This window comes from Bos indicus x Bos taurus, chromosome 26 (genome assembly GCF_003369695.1).
Source record: "Bos indicus x Bos taurus breed Angus x Brahman F1 hybrid chromosome 26, Bos_hybrid_MaternalHap_v2.0, whole genome shotgun sequence".
Classification (NCBI taxonomy): domain Eukaryota; kingdom Metazoa; phylum Chordata; class Mammalia; order Artiodactyla; family Bovidae; genus Bos; species Bos indicus x Bos taurus.
In genome coordinates this window covers 37,819,832-37,846,770 of record NC_040101.1, presented here as the reverse complement: position 1 = coordinate 37,846,770, position 26,939 = coordinate 37,819,832, and the positions used below count along the sequence as shown (strand labels likewise).

The 26,939-nt window shown below is 38.3% G+C and overlaps 1 protein-coding gene across 1 annotated transcript in view; it reads left to right on the top strand.

Moving 5' to 3' along the window:
• Positions 1-871: 871 nt before the first annotated feature.
• Positions 872-26,939, top strand: part of BTAF1 (B-TFIID TATA-box binding protein associated factor 1) — an 87,764-nt gene continuing 61,696 nt past the window's right edge. Inside the window, exons 1-4 of the mRNA XM_027529333.1 lie at positions 872-1,182; positions 14,532-14,655; positions 21,351-21,465; positions 23,180-23,326. Of these exons, the coding sequence (XP_027385134.1) occupies positions 1,169-1,182; positions 14,532-14,655; positions 21,351-21,465; positions 23,180-23,326 (400 nt within the window). The 5' untranslated portion in view covers positions 872-1,168. The remainder of the gene's footprint in view (positions 1,183-14,531; positions 14,656-21,350; positions 21,466-23,179; positions 23,327-26,939) is intronic.

Below are 26,939 nucleotides of genomic sequence, written 5' to 3'. Positions count from 1 at the left end.
TTGGAAGCTCTTCTAGCCGCATGACCTCATTTTATTTCTATAGTACTTCTCATTAGTCTTTATTTTATGGATGAAAAAGACTCAGGGGCTGAGGCAAAGCTTCTTCAGGTAATGACAAGCCAATGGACAAGTTTTATAAGCAAAGGAGTGACTCGATGAAAGCAGTGTTTCTTGAAGATTCATCTGCTGGAGGCCTTTAAGATGGGGTCAACTGAAGAAGCTGGAGAAATACTACTTTGACTACTATCATAAAAATCAAGTTTAAGGTGAAAAGGCATGCACTAGGTGACAGAGAACGTTTGAAAACCTAACAAGAGACTGAACAGCTACACAGCAAAAAAGACACAAACTGCCGACAGTTCTCAAACACGGTTGAGAAAGTGATGTCACCAACAACCTAAACAATTAAGATACCAAACTTTGCAAAATGGTTGGCAGTTCTTCCCTCTAATACCTATGCAGAACATACGGCGGTTACATGGCAAACATTTGAGCCGTGTCTTCACTGCCGTTGCACACCTTTGTGGATTTCACCCTCCCACTGGGATCGCCATCTGGACTAGAGCATCTTATGGACCTGTGGATTCTGTTTTCTCTACGAGCAGTCTGGTGAGGTGAGAATCGGGGCGATGAAGAATTAGAAGTAAAGGTTTTGAACTTTGAGAGTCTCGGCTAGATCGACTTTTTTCTTTCTATAAAAATGAAGTCCTTGAAGACTTAACGACCCCCCCCCCGGAAGAGCACAAACAGCCTTTTGGCAGCTCGTGCCACCAGGCCGCAGCAGCTCGTACTCCTTCGGCTCAACAGCAGAGCGGAGCACCTCGCGGTGAGCTGACGTCACTTCCGGCGCGCTGACGCTCAGTCCGGCGTGCCGACGCCTGCGTCAGCAAAGAGCGGGGCTGGGGGCACCCGGTTTGAAGTCGTGCGGGTCGGAGCACTGCCGCCTCCGCCGCTGTCTGAGACCCCCTGCTTCCGGGCCGCGGCGGGGAAGAGCTCGGGTAGGCGGCAGGGCAGATGCCCGAGGGCCCGCGCCGGGACGTTCCGCGCCGCACCGGCCGCTCCCCTCTGTTCCGCGGCCTGGGCCTGCGCCGCTCCGCTCTCTGGAAACTAGCGCCTCGGCTGCGCGGCTCGTCGCTCGCGGGGAGCTCCGAACCGCCGGCGTCCGGCCATGGCGGTCTCCAGGTGGGTCTAATTCCTCCAGAGCTAACAGGAGGTTCCCATTGTCACTGGGCTCGGGCGCCTTCCTGCCTAGACTCCGCAGTTCGCCCCTCAGTCAGCGGGGCTTTGGACTCGGGTTACTCCACGTAAGTAACCCGTGGAGGAATGTCTTTTTCTTGCTGAATAGACCGTTTGGCACGTTAGAGCTAGTTTTTCTCTTTCCTCACCATGTTTCTCTTCTCTGGTTTCTCTTCCCTCTTTCAGTGCTAGGAGAATCTTTTCGCTTTCTTAGTATTCTAAGGCCGATCCCTAACCTCCATTTCACGGGAAAACTTGGTAGTAACTGACGAAGTCGGGGAGACTTTGAGTTACAGTTATCTAAGTGACCTTCTAATTATGTTAAAATTTGTGTTTACGGCTTTAGGGATATGTTTTTTCCTGAGTGCTGCTTTCTTACATTATAATTTTTCGTTTTGTTTGGCAGTACACATTCAGTCGTCAGCTTTGTAATCTTTAGCAAATTATTGTATTAGTATCATCTTCTTTAACCAAGGCGTGAAAGATGTATCACGAATCTTAAATTATTTTAAAGTGATGGCCCCTCGTTAGGAAAGTATAGGAGACTATAGGGAGACCAGCAAGACATTTCTTTGTATGGGTAGCAGGAAAGTCTTTTTCTCCAATATGAGAGACTGGGGTGGGGAGTACATTTTGTCAGAGCCTTGACGTTAGTGGACATTGATATGTGTAAATAGAGGGTAGACCCTCTGATAGAAGACAGAAGGGTTCACCAAGTTTGTTAGTTTTCATGAGAAATGGGTCCTTCTACCATATAGACTGAAAGGGAAAAATGATGACAGTTCAGAAAACATAGTTTTTGTTCATTTTTCAGAGTTAATTGAACAGATTCCTATTTTGCAAGCAAAAGGATAACCCATACCTCATAGATTCCCTAGATAACTGATGAGAAAGTGTGTGGGAGAAACCCAATACAGTTGAGTGTGAGGGGTTGTGAGGTACCTGTAATAGGGGGCATCTAATTTTTATTTCATAGATTACTTGATTCCATTCAGTGTGAGGAAATTCTTATTTTGTGATGTATAAAATAAAAAAATGAAAGTTTAAAGAGCACCTAATTTGCTTGACTAATGCAAATCTATTTACAGAAGTTTAGGGCACCTACATTTCTGAATGAATGAGTTTTCAAAGCAGCTGCTTTTTGTACTTGACATTGGATTTCAAAGGGTGGTGCTCTTTTTTTCCGTAGATCTTTTTTAATTTAGCTTGCCAAAATTCTGTTAAATTCTACTTTAAAAAGAAAACTTGTCATAGTTTTATAAAAGAGCTAGTCCTGGGCTTATTTTGATAATACAGTAGGTTCATGGAAAACAGTTTTGAGACACTTTCTGATTTGGGGATACTACCAGTCCTTGACTTTTTCATATGAGGATTCACTTTGAATAACAGACTTTAATTTTAAACTGACCTTCGCCATGCACTGAGCACACATGTTTATGAACTAAATTTCCTTTCTCTTCTTGGTGTGAAATACAGACTCATTTGCGTGTCCCTCATGGCTCAGACAGTAAAGAATCTGCTTACAATGCAGGAGACCTGGGTTTGATCTCTGAGTTGAGAAGATCCCCTGGAAGAGAGCATGGCAATGCATTCCAGTATTCTTGCCTGCAGAATCCCTATGGATACGAGGTGCCTGGCGGACTATAGTCCATGGGTCGCAAAGAGTCTGACATGAATAACCACATACACATACATACAGACTCATTTTAATATTTTATTGTAGAACAGGTTGAAAATGGTTGAAAAGATAAAAATCATTTGTGAGAATCAAATCTAAAATATTTTTTGCACTGTTTGTATCAGTGTGTGACTGAAAAGAAATGGTATTGTTTTTATAACCTTTAAATATTTCCAATAGGAGGGAAATGTTAAGTTCAGAAATCCAGATCCAAAGATCCAGGAATAATATTTGACTTTGCCCTCCCTTCCTTTCCCCCAGTCTAGCCAGTCCCCAGATCCAATCTTGTCGGTTCTACATTTCTAATCTTTCTCTGGCCAATCTTTTCTTCCCACGCCATTTATCACAGTCCTACTCCATACCACCATCATCATCTCTAATCCAAGACACCTGCCACAGCAGCCATTCTGCTCTTCCTGCCTCCATTGGTATCTCTTTCTAATTTATTCTTTGCTTCTTTGCTAATGTTAATTTTAATGTAGCCTTTTTTTTTTTTTCCTGTTTAAAACCATTTAGTTTTCTGTTGCCTTAAGATAAAGGACAAATTTTGTAACAAACACATCTTACCAGATCATTTGTGATCTGGTTCCTGCTTTACCATTTTAAGCTTCATCTTGTCAAGTTGTTGAGTCTCTCTCTCTCCCCCTCTTCATTCTGAATCTTTGTTCTTTTTCACCTCCTAGTCTATAAAACATTAATTCCTACCTTAATCTCTGGAACATTAATTCCTACATTCTCCTCCTACCCAACCTTAGTTTTTAGATCTAAACCCTAAGCCTATACATGTGTCACTTTGTTTGGGAAGCCTTCTCTGGTATTACTTCATCTCAGCTGGTGAGATATTGTCTTGCCAGTCATATTTATCATACTTTGTGATTGTTTAATTGTTCACTTTCTTGCTTGAGTTAACATCAGCTCTGTGAGAGAAGTGAATGTCTTTACTCCTTCTTTCCCCAGGAGAGTGCCTTTTCTCATAGGTGCTCAATACACTTTTTTAAAAATGGGTGATTGTTTTCTTGTTTAATTCCTGTCATGATTTTTCTGTAACTTTTGTAGAGTATTTCTGGTGTTTTTCAGGAAGCGCTTCTGAGTTTTACAGGTTTCCCTAAGAGAGAAAAACTTTCATTATAGTTTTGAATATTGACCAGAAGTATAATTTAAAAAACAATGAATATCGTCACAACTAGTTTTATAAATTTATAGTCTAGTACAATTCTGTGATAGCATGGTCTTTTATAATGCAAATTGGATATAATGTAACTGCATTTTCTGTAATCAAAATTTTTAGACTCCACTTAGTTTTTTAAAAATTATTATTCATTTTATTTTCGGCTGCATTGGATCTTCGTTGCTGCAAGCAGCCTTTCTCTAGTTGTGGTGTCTAGGCTTCTTATTGCAGTGGCTTCTCTTGTTGCGGCCCACGTGCTTAGATGGCTCCAAGGCATCTGGAATCTTCTCAGACCCAAGATGGAACTCGTGTCCTCAGTATTGGCAGTCAGATTCATAACTGCTGGACCACCAGGGAAGTCCCACACTTAGCCTTTATAAAGGCTTAGTTTTAATGTAGTACTTTGAATTATAAGAATGTAGCAAATGGTAAAATGTATGGTCAACTCTTGATCCCCTATGGGTGAGTTAAATCTTGCCACAAACACCTACCCCACCCCTCAAAAAACCCTACAAATCTTTGTGACTCTAAAATTGCAAATACAATGATAGCATTTGAAGTTCTCCCATAAAATGCAGTGAACTACTACTGAAAATGTATGACTCTTTTAGACCTCTAGTAAAAGAGTATACACATGTGAAAGAACAATGTTGCCCTTAATAAGTGAATGCTGGAAAGTCAGCCAAACTCACTCACTAGCTACTTGACTTGCTCTCATAACATCAATCTCAGCAAAAAAAAAAAAAAAAAAACCAACAAATTAGTATATATTACAGGCTTTCAGTGTTGTTTGCAAGCAATTTAAATCATAGTTATTAAATATTTGAATACTGTGTTGTTCTGTAAACCTCTCTCCCTGTATCATCTGTCACTAATTGAAGTTGAGCCACCAACAGTAAAGGTAATGTTAGAGGGATTGTTAAAAGTTATGTTCATTACAGAAGGTGGTGGGTGAATATGTAACAATGTTGGGTTCCACAGCTTAATTTTTTAAAAGATTATTTTTGATAACTTTGCCTGTTTATACCACAGTTGGTTGTTGTTATGCATCGATTAGCTATTATGAATTTAGTTTTTCCTTGATCATATACAGAGAATGTAAAAATATAATTTAGACTGATCTCTGCTATAAAGGTCATGTCTAAAAGTTATGACTTGACTGTTGTAGAAGCCATACCTTAAGTCTGTGACGCACATCTTTGGAGTTTAAAAATGATGCTGTGTTCAGAAAAGATTCTGAACATACCCTCTTATGGAAGAAACAAATTGCTACATGTGAGCAGAACTTTGCTCTGTTGTGTTAATTCTTTGTCAACACTGCTGATGCTTCAGAGAAACATTGTTTCAGTGACCTATTCTGCACAGTAAAGGGAAGTTTCTTGATGTGGGGGGTCCTTGCTCTTGACAGAGAAAACGCTAATATGATCTTACCTGTGGGAGAGCACAGGTGTTGTTTGTTTGTTAGGCCTATTCCTCCATTATTACTAATTTCTATCCATTATAAGATTGACAGAAGACACTGTTGTAAATTGTAATATATTGAATATTTTGTACTTTAAAAATGGGGACCAAAAGCTAGGAAAGGTAGAGGAGGCATTATATAAGTGTATCCATTTTAATCCCTTTGGTTAAATTCCTCCCTGTTTCTTTAGTCTGTTTCTCAAAGTAGTATCCACCTAATAATTCACCATTTTAACCATTTTAAAATGTGCACTTTCAAATGAAGTTTTAATCCACTAAACATTTTTTTCCCCCTGAAAAATCTAGATTTTTATGTTTAAGATAAAGTCATACAAGAGGCAGAGGTTAGGGGAAAAAAAGTGTCCTGAAGGAAATAATGCACCTTGGCTGTCCTTTTCAGCACTTATTTAATAAGTATTTACAGAGTGCTTTCTGTGTTCCAGGTGCTGGAGATACAGCAGAGAATAAAAATGGATTTCCCATTCTCATGGAGTTCCTGTTCTGGGGGTGGGTGGGCGGGGGAATGTAAATGACACACACCTGCCCTGGCATCTGGCTTTGGTGTTGTTTCACATCTTCATATCTGTTCCCAGTGTTCTTTGTGGCACTTCAAATTAATCTACTTTCTTCTAGCATTAACATAGTTTCAAGTAACCCACAGTAGGAACTTGAAGGCATACATTTTAAAACATCAGTCTAGGCAATTTCTTAAAAGACATTTCTTTTGATCATAACTTCCTTGCTTAATGATGTTATGTAAGACTAAGCATAGTGTTGATACCAGATATTTATGTTCTTATTCCCTAAGTAACACAGAAAAGAAAAGCCTCACATAGTAAATGTAAAAAATGCATGACAAATTGGACAAACTTGACTGAACATTCCCTTTTAGTTATAATTACAAAGCCATCTCTGACGTATTGTCTCAGTTGACCTTCCATAATTTTTTTAGAGTGATTAAATGTATTCAGAGAATACTGAGATTGGAAATAGATTGCAAATGTTATATTTTAAACACTTTCTTTTTCCATCCTCAAATAGCGGAAATGCAATATATATTTGTTTATTGGTGTTGAAGTAGTAGTCTAGGACATTTTTATAGTTCAGCGTGCATATTATTTCTTTTTATATTCTTTTTGAATTATGATAATACAAACAGCTGAAGAGAAGTTAAATTATAGTTGCCAGCATAACCTCTACAAACTCCATGTACTTTCCTAACAGCCAGTTTTTTTAAACCACATTTTGTGTTTTAATTTGAAGTATAATTAATTTTCGGAGAAGGCAATGGCACCCCACTCCAGGAAAATCCCATGGACGGAGGAGCCTCTTGGACTGCAGTCCATGGGGTCGCTAGGAGTTGGACACGACTGAGCAACTTCACTTTCACTTTTCACTTTCATGTGTTAGAGAAGGAAATGGCAACCCACTCCAGTGTTCTTGCCTGGAGAATCCCAGGGACGGTGGAGCCTGATGGGCTGCCGTCTATGGGGTCACACAGAGTCGGACACGACTGAAGTGACTTAGCAGCAGCAGCATAATTAATTTTCAATATTGTATTAGTTTCAAGGATATAACATAGCAATTCAATATTTTATATATATCATTTAAAGTTACAATAAAATAATGGCTGTCTTTCCCTGTGCAGTACAGTGCATCCTTGTTGCTTATTTGTTTTATACATAGTAGTTTGTGTCTCTTAATCCCACACACCTATCTTCTCATTCCCTCTTCCCTCTAGGCAGTCTTTAGAGCAGTTTTCTGAAATCACAGGTTTATAAAATAAACATGGATCATGTCTTTTATAGTTATTTCTCTGAATTAAAATCCAATTGAAAATGGGCCAGATTATCATCATCAATAGATTCATAACCAATTGTTGTTGTTCAGTTGCACAGTCTTGTCCGATTCTTTGTGACCCCATGGACTGCACCACGCCAGGCTTCCCTGTCCTTCACCATCTCCCTGAGCTTGCTCAAACTTATGTCCATTACGTCGGTGATGCCATCCAACCATCGTGTCCTCTTTAGTCCCCTTCTCTTCCTGCCTTCAATCTTTCTCAGCATCAGGGTGTTTTCTAATGAGTTGGCTCTTTGCATCAGGTGGCCAAAGTATTGGAGCTTCAGCTTCAACATCAGTCCTTCCAATGAATATTCAGGACTGATTTCCTTTAGGATTGACTGGTTTGATCTTGCAGTCCAAGGGACTCTCAAGAGTCTTCTCCAACACTACAATTCAGAATTATCAATTCTTTGATGCTCAACCTTCTTTAGGGTCTAACTCTCACATCCATACATAACTACTGGAAAAACCATAGCTTTGACTATACAGACTTTTGTTTCAAAATGATGTCTCTGCTTTTTAATACACTGTCTAGGTTTGTCATAGATTTTCTTCCAAGGAGCAAGCGTCTTTTAATTTCATGGCTGCAGTTGCCATCTGCAGTGATTTTGGAGCCCAAGAAAATAAATGTGTCACTGTTTCCATTGTTTCCCCATCTATTTGCCATGAAATGATGGGACCAGATGCCATGATTGTTGTTTTTTAATGTCATCAGTGGATACTGTCAAATGTAATTGCACCATGTTTTATTTAATTTATTCTTCTACAGTCTCTGGTATCTTCTGTTCAGCTTGACATCTATTACCTCTTTTTCCTCCATTTGTCTATCCTTTGAAGAATGAAGAGTAGCATTTTTTACTGTTAGCTGTTACGCTACATAAGCTTTAGCCAAAAGAAGTATTGTGGTAAGTACTGTGTTCCTTCAGTCAGCCCTTCTTTTAACTTTCTTTTTCTTTTGATCACCTGGCTTCCTTCAGACCTCTCCTTCATCAAGGGTCCTGTCTGCCCTCCAGCATAATACTGGCTCTGTCTCATACCCTTTCCCTCTCCCCTACCTGTTCATTAAACCAGTCTTTTCCTTTGTGTCCTGACCCGTGCTTACCCTGCTTGCCTCATAGTTTGCTATCCTGGTGTAATAGGTCACATTGCCCTCTTGTGAGATCCCGGTCTGCTTATCCCTTTGTTGTTCCTTTTGTGTGGCATCTAATCTGTTATCCTGGAGAGAAGAATGAAAAAGTCCAAAAGGGGCTTTGAGTCAAGAGCACCAAAGAAGCATTCTTGTGTCCCCATTCTTCTATTCAGGGAGTCAAATCTGACTATCACAAGGTGGGAGAGGTGAGAATAGACAGGTCTGGAATTGGATGCGAGGATGAGCTGATCTGCCCTCAGGGCAGTTGACTGGTGAGGGAGCGGAGGTGACATGACATGGTATTGGGGTATAAGGCTTTGAAGAAAGGAGAGGCAGAAGGAACTGTGGGGTTGTGAGGCAAATTCAGCATTAAGTTAGAGGAGTAGAAGGTCTTTGGGCAGGAGTATGTCCGCAGAGGACTCAAGGAAGGTTTAGGAAGGGTAGAAATTATTGAAGGAATACAGTGCCTACTGCCCAGTCGTTTTCAGCTTGCTCTTTGCAGCAGCCATAACTGCCTGATGTTCAGATTGCTAAAGTACTGCTGTACTCATGTTTTTACTTACTGAAACATTGCTTTAGCATCACTTCTGTTATTTTTATAACTTGTTTTTGTGTAGTATAGCTATGACAGATTAAGGATATTTCTCAAAGGAAGCAAAAAAATATATAGTACTCTCTGTTTAAAAATGGTGCTTCAACCTGTCCCCAAGAAACTTGGATTTTTCTTTATCTATAATTTTAATTACAGTAAATACCAGGTACTCAACAAATATTTGAATTCTGTGCAGAGACACTTTGCGCAATATTGTGGGGGACAAAAAGAATCATTGAAGAAGGTGAAGCCTAATAAGCATAAGACAACATGTGACAAATTAATGTAAAGACACAAAAATGCATAATAAATACCAAAATGAGAATCCCTGTGGATTTTAGAAGAGGATGTAATTGTGTAGTAGTCCATGAGATGGTGTCAAGAAAGTAAAGAACTTGAACTGAGTCTGAATGGGTGGGAGTGAGCTGAAGAATTGGACCAAGAGAAGACATTCCAAGTAGAAGAAACAGTAGACAAAATTGTGGAAACCAAAATGGCCTTTGTTTGGGAGATACTTTCTTGTTTTTGATTACTACCTGGTAGGTAAGGGTGAGCCATTGAAAGTTTTAGAATAAGGTAATAATTTGATCACAGGGTGTTCTAGGAAGTAAACTTAGCATTGAGATCTCATTAGTATGGAGTTTTGCTCATCAGGCAGTTGAAAGTTTGCACTTGAGCTCCCACATGGGCTAGATTTGGGGATTATTTGTACTGTGTTATAGTTTAAACAAATTACAGTTTCCTATAGGAGAAACTGATGAGAGATGGACAGCCAGGGATTGAATTTGGGAGAATGTTCTTATTAAGAGTGTTAAGAATAGGGAAACCATGGAAAGAATTAAGAGGTCAGAAAAGAACAGGGTAATAGAATGTTTTGAAAACTTAGGAAGGAAAGTATTTTATGAATGGGGTAGTACTGAAATCAGATGTCACAGAAGAATCATGAAAATTGGATTTACAAAAAACAAAGCCATTGGTTTTAGAGCTTAGAAGTTCCTTGGTGACCTTCAGGTGTGCTATTTCAGTAGCAGAGAAGGATAGAAACTTGATTTATAGGGATTAAAATGTATGTGGTGAGAAGATAAAAGAAGTGATTTTAAACACTTCTTCAAGATGTTTGGCAGCAGAAAGAGTGTTCTAGAAGATGGAGGTCAAGCGGTTTATCTTATTAAAGACGGACCTCTGTATATTTGAAGACAGAAGGGAGTAGATTAATAAGGCAGTGATGTAAGATATTCGAGAAAGGATAATTGAATGAGGGTAGAAGGAGATGGTATCAAGAAAATGGTGAGACATTATGCAAGTCTTGAAGAAAAACAAGGACTGTCTCTTCATCTGAAATTGAAAGGATGAGTATAAAGACCCTTAAAGGTAATAAGTGAGATGAGATAGTTTGTATTCTAATAACCTCGGGATCTACTCAGTCCATTCATTTTTAAGGAATAGGTAATGGCAATTGGGACTTGAGGAAAGTGGAAATGATTGTGGGGGGGACTTGGAAAACTCAGTTTAACTATTTATACATAGACTTACAAACAGGTCAGTATTGTCAGTTCCTTAGAGTATTCATTTTGCAGCCAGCTTTTGCTTTTCATCACAAAAGCAGGAACTCCATCACTGAAAAGGAGTTATGAAGTATTGGGCTGGTTAAAAAGTTTCGGTTTTTCTGTAAGATGATACAGAAAAACTCAAATGAACTTTTTGGCTGATCCAGTAGTTGAAATCTATCCAGAGGTGCAGTCTAAGGAACTTTGCAATCAAAGATAAGACAAACATGGTATATAAGGGGGAAAAAAACTATAAACAGTTGCAGTGATGTGAGGCTATGAAATATGACTAAATCTAGTTTTACTCTGTAAAATAAGAGGTTAAGTGAAGTTAAGTGGGTTTCTTCTCTAAGCCTTCTAACAGTGACAAAAGTAATACTTTTAAAGATCTCCTAACTTCCAGTCTAGTTCTACCATTTTGCAACTTTTCCTGTAGGAAGGTCCTGGATTTATGTAAACTGTACACATACAGTTTATATTATTATAAAGAATACATGCATCGTATACAGATATAAGTCCGTTGTTGCATAAATATGACTTAAGACATAATTTTTATAATAAAACATTTAATTTTTGATAATTTTGCTTGGCATAGAATATAGATTTAAAATGAATATTTATTTGCCTTGATAGAAAATTGTTCATAGATATTAAATTTTCTTTTTGAACATTTCTTTTCATTGAGCAGAGGCATTCAAAATCAGTCCTGGCAATAGGCATATATTTGTTGTGAAGTTTCAGAGACAGTTTCAGTAGCTTTAACATCACAATCAGTTATAAAGATGAAAATACATCAAAGAGCATTCTAGAGTTATGTATGGGATGTATGAAGGAGGTAGTTTTATGGGAAAAGGATTTGGGATCTGACTTAGTGTTAGAATTTTATGAAAACCACTGTCAGAAGATTTTTTCCTCCCTTCTGTCTCATTATTTCTGAGTCATCCTTCACCAAATCCTGTTGCAAAGCCTGAAGAGTAAATGGGTGAAGGCAAGTATTTAGGCAGCCTTGGATGGATAAGGAGAAATATTACGTCAGAAAGTGGGGTGTGTCTATGCAGTGTTTTTTTCGGAATTAATTTCTTTATAATCACTCTGTGTGCCATTCAGTATATAGGAAGCAAAAATTGTGTTGTATTACTTTTTTTCTTTATGTCACTGGCTTTAATTACCTCATATTTTGTTTACAATATGGCCTCCGTAATACCCTTAACTGTAAAATCTGAACCTTGCCTCTTAGTGTTTTATTTTGAGTCAGTTGAAAAGTTTTCATGGTACCCTTAGCCTTCTTGACTGAAAAAGACCTATTTTGGTTGCATGTATGTGAAAGTTGCTCAGTCATGTCTGACTCTTTGTGACCTCATGGACTGTACACTCCATGGAATTCTCCAGGCCAAAATATTGGAGTGCCTTTCCCTTCTCCAGGGGATCTTCCCAACCCAGGGATCGAACTCGGGTCTTCTGCATTGCAGGCGGATTCTTTACCAGCTGAGCCACAAGGGAAGCCCAGTTGTGTATATATATGTGTGTGTGTGTGTGTATCTTTATATATATTTTTTTACTAGTTACAATGATTTTGTGTTTATTAGTGACTGGCTAGTTTGATAAATACTGCCCCCTCCAGAGAGCTTCCCAAGTGGCTCATTGGTAGAGAATCTGCCTGCCAATGCAGGAAAAGATGTGAGTTCAATACCTGCGTTGGGAAGATCCCCTGGAGAAGGAAAAGACCACTCCAGAATTCTTTCTGGAAAATTGCATGGACAGAGGAACCCAGCAGTTGTACTGGGTTCATAGGGTTAGAAGAGTCGGACTCAATGACTAAACAGCAACAACCCCCTCCAAAAGAAGAAAAGACCCTGCTTATTTCATGTGACCCCTATATTTTGTTATAAAGGGATTTTAGAGCTTTGCTTTCTAATTTTTTAGCTCTTTGTAAAAGAAAAATAATCCCAGAGGTAAAAGATGAGCCTCTTTGCAGTTTATTAATATTCATGCTTAACTTTGGGACCTTGCTTGCTTTCTCTTCCTCATTAGATGAGATTTAAAGGTTTGTTCTCGAAATCTCCCCTCATATAGGATTGGGGCACAATATAACCTTGCCCCTTTTCATCCTTCATCTTGTATGAATACCCATTTATTCTGTATATGAGACTGCCTTCCTTTCTTTACCTGTGGTATCCATTTGCTTCATTGAACCTGATTAATACTGTGGTGGAAGGGCTAGACCTATATGACACATGGACAGCTGGTAGTAATTACTGGTTTCTTTCTCTGTTTTAAATCTTAGGATTTTCCTGTATCCCAGAAACAAAGTGACACAGTTTTCCATTTCCCCCCACTTATTCCAGGTGTAAGACATTGTGATTTTATTGCAACGTATCTATTGGATAAATGTCAGAGCTGGGATTTGAATCGTGGTGCTGTGGCTCTGACCTATAATGGTGTTTGTCTTTTACAAACTGTTTCCTCAGAGATCTTCTTGCCATTCTGTCACGTCTATACAAATGACTCATTTATCTGTATACCTTTCATCTTAACTTTCTTTTGAACATCAGATCTCTATTCCAACTGTTCTTTTTGCTTTCCCCTAGCTTTCCTGACCCGGCCATTAATAAACTTGTCATCTTTCCTCAGAAACATTTTCTCCACTAGTTCTTCCCATTTCTTTAATGACATCTTCATTTCTAAGATCAGAGTCTTAGAATCTTTTCATTTCCTTGACATTACCATGGTAATTCTGCAGCATTTTCCCCAACTTCTTTCTAGTCTTGTAACCATGATTGTAGTTCAGGTCTAAAAGTTCTCATAAAAGTTTTCTTTTTACTTCATGCTTCACCCTGCTGCAAGACTAACCTTCCTGAAGCATAGCTCCAGTCCCATGACTTTCTTTTTTGAAAAATAATTTTCTTTGTTTTTGGCTGTGATGGGTCTTCCTTTCTGAGTGGGCTTTTCTCTGGATGAGTGAGCAGGGGCTCCTCTCTAGTTGTGGTGTGCAGGCTTCTTGCTGCGGCGCGTGGGCTTCTCGTTATGGTGATTTCTTTTGCTGTGGAACCAGGGCCGTAGGGCACAAGGGCTTCAGTAGTTGGAGCGTGTGGACTCAGCAGTTGCAACTCCCTGGCGCCAAAGCACAGGCTCAGTAGTCGTGGCTCATGGGCTTCGTTTCTCCTCAGCATGTGGGGTCTTGCCAGATCAGGGATGGAACCCCTGTCTCCTGCATTGGCAAGCAGGTTCTTTACCACTGAGTCACCAGGGAAGCCCCCATGTCTTTCCTGATCGGAGTCTTTCATGGCTGAGCTATAATTCAAGGGTCTCCACAATAGGTCTGTCTAGCTGCTTTTGTAGCTACATCTTCTACTATTCTCTTAAGTGTACCCCGAATTACAACCAGACTGTGTTACTCACTTCTCTAAATATAGCCTCCTTTGTCTTACTGCTGTTTCTTATTCCCTCTTCCAGATGTTTCTCCCCTTTTTCCCTTTTACTGCCTCACTTTCACCAGTATTGAGTTTTTTTTGCTACCATTAAGGTCCAACTCATACACCATTTCTTTTAGAAAGCCCTTTTAGTATTATACAGTTGGGGATATAGTATTTATTGCTTCCATTCCATCTTCTCAGAGCACTTTCTCCTTTTCTGACATGTGCTTATTGGACATGTATATGCATGTACAATTCCTATATTATACCCTATAATCTAATTATTTGTGTACTTGCCTTACCCACTCACTCCACCTCCATAGCAAGTTCCTTAGGAGTAGATTAGTTTATCTCCTACAGCTCTGCCATAGCTCTTTCTTCATAGATGTTGAATATGTACATTTATTGACTCAAACATATATGAGGAAACATTTCAGAATAATCATTACATTTTTATTATTTTAGGCTTGACCGTCTTTTTATCTTGCTGGATACTGGCACTACTCCAGTTACAAGAAAAGCTGCTGCACAGCAACTTGGAGAAGTGGTGAAGCTTCATCCCCATGAACTGAATAATCTATTATCTAAAGTAAGCACTCTTTTTTCTCTTTTAGTATAATACAGTTGTAGAAATTTATCCATGGGTAAAAACATAAAAGAGAAGGAAGTTGTCTTATTAGTGACAGTTTGTGGTCTTCAAATTCATTAAATAAGTCCAGTATTTTCCCAAATATTTAAAAATTTTTTACTATTTTTTTGTCATAAGGTTTAAAGTACTTTGTTTTTTATGTCAAGTTTTATTGTCAAAGGGATTTGACAATAAAGAACCTTTGGCCTGTGGTACAAATTTGAATCTGATCCAATGTGGTAATGAACTAAGTTGTTAATCTAGTTTGTTAGTGGTCTAACTTGTTCTTAGCAGCTAATAATTACATCACTTGACAGTCTTCAAATGGATGAGTACTCATGGGTAATGGTAGAAATACATGAGAAGCTACTTGTCATTACATTCTTAGTTATTAGCTCTTTGAAAGTGGAGGCTTTCTCCTTGGGTGGATAAGTGTTTTCACAATCCTAGCCCATGTTCTTTCCCTAAGCAGTTGCTTTATTTTTACTGATTCCTGTGGGCTTGTAGAAGTGTGACTGTATGATGTGCTCTGCTCAGTCATATCCGACTCTTTGTGACCCCATGGACTGCAGCCCACTAGGCTCCTCTGTCTGTGGAATTTTCCAGGCAAGAATACTGGAGCAGGTTACCATTTCCTACTCCAGGGGATCTTCCCAACTCAGGGATAGTAAGCAGCAAATTCCATGTATTTAATTCTCTGGCATGCAAAATAAAAACAGGAGTGCTTGGTATGTGTGTTTAGTGGGAGTGGGGGCAGTGGATAGCAGATGGGATGGGAAGCAATATGATAACCCAAATACTGGAAGACCCAAGATACCTCTGTTCCCACCAGTCTTTATCTCCTTCTCTAGTTCTGATTTGTCCCTCCCTGATTCCTATGAATCAGGGACTGGAAAAGGTCAGTTTTCATTCCAGTCCCAAAGAAAGGCAATGCCAAAGAATGCTCAAACTACCGCATAATTGCACTCATCTCACACGCTAGTAAAGTAATGCTCAAAATTCTCCAAGCCAGGCTTCAGCAATATGTGAACCGTGAACTTCCTGATGTTCAAGCTGGTTTTAGAAAAGGCAGAGGAACCAGAGATCAAATTGCCAACATCCGCTGGATCATGGAAAAAGCAAGAGAGTTCCAGAAAAGCATCTATTTCTGCTTTATTGACTATGCCAAAGCCTTTGACTGTGTGGATCAGAATAAACTGTGGAGAATTCTGAAAGAGATGGGAATACCAGACCACCTGACCTGCCTCTTGAGAAACCTGTATGCAGGTCAGGAAGCAACAGTTAGAACTGGACATGGAACAACAGACTGGTTCCAAATAGGAAAAGGAGTACGTCAAGGCTGTGTATTGTCACTCTGCTTATTTAACTTCTATGCAGAGTACATCATGAGAAACGCTGGACTGGAAGAAACACAAGCTGGAATCAAGATTGCTGGGAGAAATATCAATAACTTCAGATATGCAGATGACACCACCCTTACGGCAGAAAGTGAAGAGGAACTCAAAAGCCTCTAGATGAAAGTGAAAGTGGAGAGTGAAAAAGTTGGCTTAAAGCTCAAGATTCAGAAAACGAAGATCATGGCATCTGGTCCCATCACTTCATGGGAAATAGATGGGGAAACAGTGTCAGACTTTATTTTTTTGGGCTCCAAAATCACTGCAGATGGTAATTGCAGCCATGAAATTAAAAGACGCTTGCTCCTTGGAAGGAAAGTTATGACCAACCTAGATAGCATATTCAAAAGAAGACCTTTGCCAACAAAGGTCCCTCTAGTCAAGGCTATGGTTTTTCCTGTGGTCATGTATGGATGTGAGAGTTGGACTGTGAAGAAGGCTGAGCGCCGAAGAATTGATGCTTTTGAAGTGTGGTGTTGGAGAAGACTCTTGAGAGTGCCTTGGACTGCAAGAAGATCCAACCAGTGCATTCTGAAGGAGATCAGCCCTGGGATTTCTTTGGAGGGAATGATGCTAAAGCTGAAACTCCAGTACTTTGGCCACCTCATGCGAAGAGTTGACTCATTGGAAAAGACTCTGATGCTGGGAGGGATTGGGGGCGGGAGGAGAAGGGGACGACAGAGGATGAGATGGCTGGATGGCATCACTGACTCGATGGACATGAGTCTGAGTGAACTCCGGGAGTTGGTGATGGACAGGGAGGCCTGGCGTGCTGTGATTCATGGGGTCGCAAAGAGTCGGACACGACTGAGTGACTGAACTGAACTGAACTGATTCCTGTGAGTAGGAATTCTAAGCCCTTGTCATCCTACACAAATCTGCCCTCTATTGTTTCTTTATGGGGGTGAACAGCAACTCTCTGTCCAGCACACTCCTCACTTAGATACTATCAGAACTTTCTAACCAAGACGTAGATGCAGAGAGAGTGATTTGACACCTACAGGTTCCATGTTCTCAGATTGAAGAAAGATGCACATTTGACAGTACTATACTCATGTGTTAGATGTGGGGATAGAGAGGCACCCATTTCTTCTCATCCCAAGGGAAGAGATGGAGGACTGAATGAACTGAGACTGGAAACAATGAATAAGACTAACCTCTGCTGAACTGAGAAAAAGTTTCCAGCCTTCCAAGTGAGTTCTGTCCTTAACTCAGACCCCACCATATGACTGCCATCAGATAATTCTAAAAGAGGAAAAGTTTTTTTTTTTTTAGCACTTTTCTCATCTCCTATCCCCTCTCTGCCCTCAGTGTTTTCCTGTTGCCTTCGGTTTTCTTTTTGTGAAAAATAGCTTTATTGAATAGATTTTATATACCTTGTAATTCATCCAGATAAAGGGTGCAATTCAGTGATTTTTAGTATATCCACAGATACATGCAACTATCACCACGATCTAATTTTAAAACGTTTTTGTGTGCTAAGTCACTTCAGTCATGTCCTACTCTTGGCAACCCTATGGACTGTAGCCCACCAGGGTGCTCTTTCCCTTGGATTCTCCAGGCAAGAATACTGGAGTGGGTTACCATACCCTCCTCCAGGGGATCTTCCCTACCCAGGGGCTAAACCCGTGGCTCCTGCTTTACAGGCAGGTTCTTAACCACTGAGCCATTGGGGAAGCCCTGAAACATTTTTGCCTCCCTCAAAAGAAACCTCATGCCTATTACCCATCACTCACTATCACTCTCCCTTCCATACTCAGTCCTGCCGCCGCCAAGTCGCTTCAGTTGTGTCCGACTCTGTGCGACCCCACGGACTGCAGCCTACCAGGCTTCTCTGTCCATGGGATTCTCCAGGCAAGAACACGGGAGTGGGTTGCCATTTCCTTCTCCAATGCATGAAAGTGGAAAGTGAAAGTGAAGTCACTCAGTCGTGTCTGACTCTTAGGGACCCCATGGACTGCAGCCTACCAGGCTCCTCCGTCCATGGGATTTGCCAGGCAAGAGTACTGGAGTGGGGTGCCATTGCCTTCTCCCCATACTCAGTCCTAGGCAACCACTAATCTACTCTGTTTATAGACTTGCCTGTTTTGAACATTTTATATTAAATATGTGGTATTTTGTGATTGTTTTTTCACTTAAATGTTATTTTCAAGGTTCTGTCATATTGTGTGTGCTAAGTCACTTCAGTCGTGTGCAGCTCTTTGCAACCCAGTGGACTGTAGCCTGCCAGGCTACTGTCCCTGGGGTTCTCCAGGCAAGAATGCTGGAGTGAGTTGCCATGCCTTCCTCCAGGGGATCTACCCAATCCAGGGATCAAAACCCATGTCTCTTTATGTCTCTTGCATTAGCAGGCAAGTTCTTTACCACTAGCACCACCTGGGAAGCCTTCTTTCATGTTTTTGCATGTTTCGTTTTTCATTCTTTTTTGTTGCCAAATACCGTTCTTTGTATGGGTATGGATAATGTTGGATATACCACATTTTATTTATTTCTTTATCAGTTGATGGACATTTTAGTTGTTTCTACTTTTTGCCCTGTTTTAAATAATGCTGCTATGAAAATTTGTGTGCAAGTTTTTGTGTGGATGTATGTTTTCATACATGGGTGTATACTAGAGAGTAGAATTGCTGGGTCATATGGTAACTGTGTTTAACTTTATGAGGAACCGCCAGACTGCCTTCCAAACTGGAAGGCATGGTACACCATATTACATTCCCAACAGCATGTATGAGAGGTCTGATTTCTTCATATGTTTGTTAGCACTTTTTTTTTAAAATTTTGTTTGTGTATTTTTGGCTGTGCTGGGTCTCTGTTGCTGCATGTGGGCTTTCTCTAATTGCAGCAGGCAGGACCACTCTCTGGTTGTGGTGTGCGGGCTTCTCATTGTAGTGGCTTCTCTCGGTGCAGAGCACGGGCTCCAGAGTGCGAAGGCTTCAGTAGTTGCAGCTCGCAGGCCCTAGAACGCAGGCTCAGTAGTCGTGGCACACAAGCTGAGTTGCTCCATGGCGTGGGGAGTCAGCCTGGACCAGCAGGGATCGAACTTGTGTCCCCCTGGCAGGCAAATTATTAACCACTGTACTACCAGGGAAGTCTCCAGCACATAACTATTAACTGACTTTATATTCATACCAGTGTGTATGAAGTGATACTATAGTTTTGATTTGCATTTTCATATGACTAATGTTGAATGTCTTTTCATTTGTTTATTGACCATTTCTGTATCTTCTTTGAGGATCTGTCTATTCAGATCCTTTGACCATTTTTAAGTGGGATATTTGTTCTTTTATTGATGAGATAGAAGATTCTTTATACATTTTAGATACAAGCCCCTTATCAGATATGGGGTTTGCAAATTCATTCTGCTAGTCTTGAGGTTGTCTTCACTTTCTTAATGGTATCCTTTGAAGCACAAAAGTTATTAGTTACAATGAAGTTGACTTTATCTTTTTTAAACACATGACTTGTGTGCTCTTGAGATCATATCTAAGAAACCTTTGCCTTATCCAAGGTTACAGAGGTTTATCCCCATGTTTTCTTCTAACAGTTTTATAGTTTTAGTTCTTATTTTTAGGTGCTTGGTGTATTTTGAGTTAGTTTTTGTGTCCAGTGTGAAGTTTTTGTGTCCAGATTTTATTTTATTTTTTTAAAAATGATTTTATTTATTTTTGGCTGTGTTGGGGTCTTCATTGCTGCATGGGCTTTTTTCTGGTTGCAGTGATTAGAGGTTACTCTTTATTGCAGTGCACAGGCTTCCCATTGCGGTGGCTTCTCTTGTGAAGTACAGACCCTAGGTGCTCAGGCTTCAGTAGTATGTGGCATGTGGGCTCAGTATTTGTGCTCCCTGGCTCTAGAGCACAGACTCAACAGTTGTGGCACACAGGCTTGGTTGCTCTGAGGCATGTGGGATCTTCCTGGATCAGGGATCAAACCTGTGTCTCATGCATTGGCAAGCAGATTCTTTACTGTTGAGCCACCAGAGAAACCATGAAGTAGGGATTTTAAGTCATTATTTTGTTGCTGTAGCACCATTTATTGAAAAGATCCTTTTTTCCCCATTGAATTATCTTGACACTGTTGTTGAAAATTGGTTGACCATAGACACATAGTGTTATTTTTGAACTAAATTCTTTTCCATTGATCTGTGCATCTGTCCTGCTGTTACCACACTGTCTTGATTATTGTTGCTTTGTAGTAAGCTTTGAAATAAAAAACTATGAATCTGCCAACTTTATTATTCTTTTTCAAGATTGTTTTGGTGATTCTGGGCACCTTAAATTTACATATAAATTTTAAGATCAATTTGTCTATTTCTGCAAAAAAAAAAAAAAAAAAGCTGGGATTTTGATAAAAATTGTGTTGAATCCATATTCAGTTTAGAGGGTATTACTATGCTAATAATATTAAGTCTTCTAATCCTTGAATATGAGGTGTTGTTTATTTGGGTCTTCTTTAATTTCTTTCAATAATATTTTGAATTTTTTTTTTTTTTTAGTTTGCAGTATACAAGTCTTGCACTTTTTTGGTTAAATTTATTCTTAAGTATTTTATACTTTTTGATACTATTATAAATGATATCATTTTCTTAATTTCATTTTCAGATTGTGGAAAGTGTAAAAAAATACAGTGGATTTTTGTACAACATATTGGTCTTATATCTTGCTCTCTTGCTGTACTTACTTATCTTTTCTAATGGTTTTATAACTCTTGGCATTAAGTAAAGGGATTTAATGACTAATATGTACTTTGCTTTTTAGTATGCTAAAAACATTTTTTAAATTCACTTAAGCATTCTTTTATTTATTAAGTTTCCTGTTTCTTTTTTTAAAAAAAGTTAATTGTATTTTTGGCTGTGTCCAGTCTTAGTTGTGGCATTTGGGATCTTTGGTTGTGATGCTCGGGCTTCTCTCGTTGTGGCACAGGGACTCAGTAGTTGCGGCTCGAGGGTTTAGTCGCCCCATGGCATGTGGGATCTTAGTTCCCCAACCAGGGATTGAACCTGCATCCCGCTACATTGGAAGGCGGATTCTTAACCACTGGATCACAAGGGACGTCCCCTCCCTGTTTCCTTTCTTTAAAGTGTAGTGATATTTCTTGTGACTGATAGAAAATCTTATAAATGATTTTAATAATTGCAAAGTGTTTTGTATAAATTTGAGAGCTGCTAAATTAGAAATTAATAAGTATATTTATGTTCCTCTCTTTTGACTATTTGAACAAACAATATTTTTTTGGTGTGTAACTTTTATTTTACAATTTTTTAAGGTCTTGATATATTTAAGGAGTACAAATTGGGATACTCGGATTGCAGCAGGACAAGCTGTTGAAGCTATAGTGAAAAATGTACCTGAATGGAATCCCGTGCCAAGAACCAAACAAGGTGCTTTTAAGAGGAAAAAGTAGTTTGTAGTAAAAACTATACATTTTGTTTTAGTAATTCCACTTTTAAAGGCTGAATTTTCATACTTTTAGGTGCAGTCTTGTCAGGAAATAAAATTGAACAAGGTGCTTTTTCACCATGTTTTAAAAATTGTACTAGACAATCTCTTCTCATATAATTTTATGAGAATTTTTAATGAATAATTTTAAATTATTAATTCTACAATATGGTTGATTTGCAGAGATTATTATGTTCCTCAAGAATTTATGCCCTAAAAAATGAAATCAATTAAGTATAAATATTTTATATTTAAAACAGTCAAATTTTTCTTGTTGCTGTGAGAATAGGGTAGTTGTTTACTAAATTTAATAAGCACAATTATGTGTGGCTATTTGGAAAGGTCAATCTTTAGTCCTCTTATGCCTTTTAGATGTCTTTTAGTGGAAATTACTTGTTTTCTGACTGCCTGTTATATATGACACTTGAATGTATGCTTTTACAAATTTATAAGGTTACACATTTTAAGTGAGAATTTAATATGGTGTAACTGCATTTCATTTTCAAGTCACTTTTAGTAATACGAGTTTTATCCTGTTGTAACTCGTCTAAAATTTTTACTTTAATTTGCTCCACCTATTATTTTGAGGGATTGTGTTAGTCTGTCTTCTCTCATCGAAAGAAATACATAACCAGAAGAAGTTATAAATTGTTTTAGAAAAGAGCCATTTTCTTTCCGACTTATTACCCCTGCTTATTTTGGTATACAGAGATACTAGGACTTAAATTCTTTTCAGAAAAACTTTTTTTTTTTTTTCCGTTCAGCACAACCTTGTTAATGAAATCTTAGTTCCCCCACTAGGAATTGAACCCAAGCCCATTGCATTGACTACATGGAGTCTTAACCACTGGATTGCCAGAGAATTCCACCCTGCAAAAAAGCTTTAAATTAGTTACACTAGCATTAAAATATATAGTATCATTAGTATCAAATATATTGTCATCATTAGAAAACATTAAGAAATTCATAGCAGTTCCCTTTCAGTTTAGCAATTATACTTTAGTTTGTGAAGACTTATACGCAAGTGACCAGCTAAACAAACTATTGTCAGTGAACAGTTTATAGTATACATAAAATTTTACAACGGCATAACCTTTTTGGGAGGAATACAGAACATTTTATAAATAGTTTTAGGTCCCAGATACGATATTTGATTTTAGCAGTTTGCCAGGAGATTGTAATTTGCTTATATTATGAGAAATGAGTCCTATTGATTGAGTAGTTTTTATGTCTTAGATATTCCTAGGTATAGGGAGTGATGATGCTCATTAGTGTTATTTATGAAAATTTATATGAATATGTTTATCTTTCAATTTATCACTGTGATAAATTACCTTTATCTTTCAACTGTTTAACAGATGATTTTTAATATACATATTTCAACATGGGGATACATTTCTTCATGTAATATTGTGCTTGTATAGTCAAAAAGTTACATACCCACTAACATTCTGGTAGTTTGTAGAAAAGGAGCCATCTGCTAAATAGTTTTTTCATAAATAAGAACTGATCATAAATAAATCCACAATAGCTTTTCTACTTCCTCCACATTTTACTTTTCTTAAAATACTACCCACTCACCTAAAGTAATGCTATTTTCTTTCATTCTGCACTTTGGCTGTATAATCAAATTGAATGTTTTTAAACCTCATCTAGAAACTACTTCAGAAAGTGCTATGGAAGACTCATCTACTACAGATCGATTGAATTTTGACAGATTTGATATATGTAGATTGTTACAACATGGGGCATCACTTTTGGGATCTGCTGGTGCAGAATTTGAAGTACAAGATGAAAAATCAGGTATGTAATAGTCCTGTAGAAAAAAAATCTGAAATGTGTATGTATTCAAATCACTTTGTTATTGGTGTGCTATGTTACAGTCATACAAAACCTAACAGATGCCATGAAATGTAAATTCATGGAAGTTTGCAGTTTGAGATGTGGGGCATAGGGAAGGTGACCAGGAGCACTTTGTCTAAAACAAATAGGAATATTTTTCATCCCTTAACTGAATATGTGCTATATATATACACACACACACATATATATATATGCATCATTAATAGATATTAGTATGTCAGCATACATATTAATATTTTAGTATTTCAGTATAGAAATTGTAAAGTGGTACCTGAGAGCTTTAGTTGAATAGATTTTAAAATCCAGGATTAGCACAAATTGTGGTAATGTTTTCAGAATTCTTGAAATTTAGAGACTATGACAGTTCTTTTTATCATGTTTTAAATATTTAAGTAATTGGATCTACTGATGCTAATGACCAAAGCAAAAATGAAAAATAAGTCTTAGGTAATTGTCCCATTATCTTTAAACTTACAGAATCCATCTGGATATAAAATAAATGTTTTGGCCATTCAAGATTGATGCCTTGAGTGGAAAAAACCTTGATGTTTTTAATGGATTTCTGTAAGTAAATAAATTGCTTTTTTGACTTAAACCAAAACAGAACAGTGTTTTGTTTTGTTGCTAATCATTAGTCAAAGGATATCTATCTAGCTAGGTTAATGAAATGATCTTCAGTTTGTTCATCTTAAAAAAAAAAGTCAGATATTCATTTCTTCTTGCCTAATATGCTTTCTATTGAAAAATCTAGTGTAGTTATTTATGGAGAGTATAATAAAGAGGAGAATTTGCTTAAGTTCCAGAAAAGCATAGTTTTTTTTAAATAAGGGAAGTAGAAGTCTTCAAAAACTTTACAATTTGAAAAAAGTTATCTCTAAGTTTACTAATTAGTTTACCAGTCTTAGTAGTGTTCCCATAAACATCATGAGAGATTATTGGGCCTTATCTAGGGAAAAAAGTCAGTGTGACTTTTGTCACTAAAAAAGAAAGTGTGCTTGGGACGTGTCTTAAAGATGCTGATTTAATACATCTGTGGAGAGTTCTGGGAAATCGTATATTAAATGAAAAAACCCCACAGATGACTGATATGTAAGCAGGATTGGGAACCCCGATTTTCTTAGAATTCAGTTTTTTCCCCCTGTAACTCAGTTTTTAATGCTGATAAGTCATAGCGTGACAAAAAGTGCTCATTAAAACCCTCTAATTAGGTTTTCTTGAAATGTCTGTTCATCTGTGTTGATCTCTATGTATTTATAAATTACACGTACATGGTTAGCATAGGTGCCAGTCTGTTTCCTTTGCAGTTGTGTTGATTATTTTCTGCAGTAAACTTTCCCTGAAATGAGAGGACTGATTTGGAGCTCTTTGTGAGTGTACTGAATTTATGATCCAGAAGTTTCATGTTGGATGCCTAGTGTTTTTCCCTCTGAGGAGAGCAGCCTTAATTTTTTTTTTTACTATAGCTATAGAGAGGTATAATTCCCATACCACATAAATCACCCATTTTAAAAGTGTACAATTCACTGAGTTTTAATATATTTACAGTTTCGTGTAATTTTAGAACATTGTCACTGCCTCAGGAAGAAACTCCATATCCTTTATCACACTCCTATTCCCCTACACCCTTCCTTTTTCTTCCCATCCCTAAGGAACCATTAATTTACTTCCTTTATCTATAGATTTGCCTATTATGGGCATTTCATATAAATGGGATCGTATGTAGTCTTTTGTGTCTGACTTCTTTTTACTTAGCAGAATTTTTCCAACATTTATGTATATTATAGTGTACATGTTAGTACTGTTTAGATTTTTTTTTCCTAAATAGTATTTATTACTGTTATAGGGTATATCCGTTTTTTAATTTTGATCAAATATAGATAACATAAAATTTACCATCTTAATCATTTTTAAGTGTATAGCTCAGTAGTATTAAGTACATTCATATTGTTGTGCAGCCAATCTCCAGAACTCTTTTCATCTTGCAGAATGAAACCTTATACCCATTAAACAATAATTCCCATCCCTTTCTCCCCTCAAACCCCCTGCCCCACACCGGCAATCACTGTTTCACTTTCGTCTTTTGAATTTGACTACTCGGGGTACTTCATCTGAGTGAAATCTATGGTATTTATCCTTTTGTGACTGACTTTCTTTACTTAACATAATCTCCTTCCACTTAACATAATGGAACAACAGACTGGTTCCAAATAGGAAAAGGAGTACGTCAAGGCTGTATATTGTTACCCTGCTTATTTAACTTATATGCAGAGTACATCATGAGAAATGCTGGGCTGTAGGAAGCACAAGCTGGAATCAAGATTGCCGGGAGAAATATCAATAAACCTCAGATGTGCAGATGACACCACCCTTATGGCAGAAAGTGAAGAGGAACTAAAGAGCCTCTTGATGAAAGTGAAAGAATAAAATGAAAAAGTTGGCTTAAAGCTCAACATTCAGAAAACTAAGATCATGGCATCCAGTCCCATCACTTCATGGCAAATAGATGGGGAAACAGTGGCTGACTTTATTTTTCTGGGCTCCAAAATCACTGCAGATGGTGATTGCAGCCCTGAAATTAAAAGACGCTTGCTCCTTGGAAGGAAAGTTATGACCAACCTAGACAGCGTATTCAAAAGCAGAGACATTACTTTGTCCACAAAGGTTCGTCTAGTTAAGGCAATGGTTTTTCCAGTGGTCATGTATGGATGTGAGAGTTGGACTATAAAGAAAGCTGAGCACCGAAGAATTGATGCTTTTGAACTGTGGTGTTGGAAAAGACTCTTGAGAGTCCCTTGGACTGCGAGGAGATCCAGCCAGTCCATTCTGAAGGAGATCAGTCCTGGGTGTTCTTTGGAGGGAATGATGTTGAAGCTGAAGCTCCAATACTTTGGCTACCTGATGTGGAGAGCTGACGCATTGGAAAAGACCTTGATGCTGGGAAAGATTGAGGGCAGGAGGAGAAGGGAACAACAGAGGATGAGATGGTTGGATGGCATCACTGACACAATGAACATGAGTTTGGGCGAACTCCGGGAGTTGGTGATGGACAGGGAGGCCTGGTCTACTGCGGTTCATGGGGTCACAAAAAGTCGGACATGACTGCGCGACTAAACTGAACTGAATCTCCTTTTGTGTTTATCTGTATTGTATGTGTCAGAATTTCCTTCCTTTTTAATAAGGCTGAATAATAATTCCGGTGTATGTTTACACCATGTTTTGTTTATCGATTCATCTGTCATTAGGCACTTGGGTTGCTTCTACCTTTTGGTTATTGTGAATAATGCTGCTGTGAACACAGACATGCAAATATCTATTGATATTCCTGCTTCCAGTTCTTTTGGGTCTATGCCCAGAAGTGAAATTATAAGATCATATGGTAATTCTATTTTTGATCTTTTTTTTTTTTTTTTAGAACTGCCATATTGTTCTCCATAGTGCCTATTTCATTTTGTATTCTCACCAACAGTCTATGAGGTTTTCAGTTTCTCCACATAACTTTATCAGCTATTGTTATTTTGATTTTTTGGTAGCAGCCATACTAATAGGTATGAAA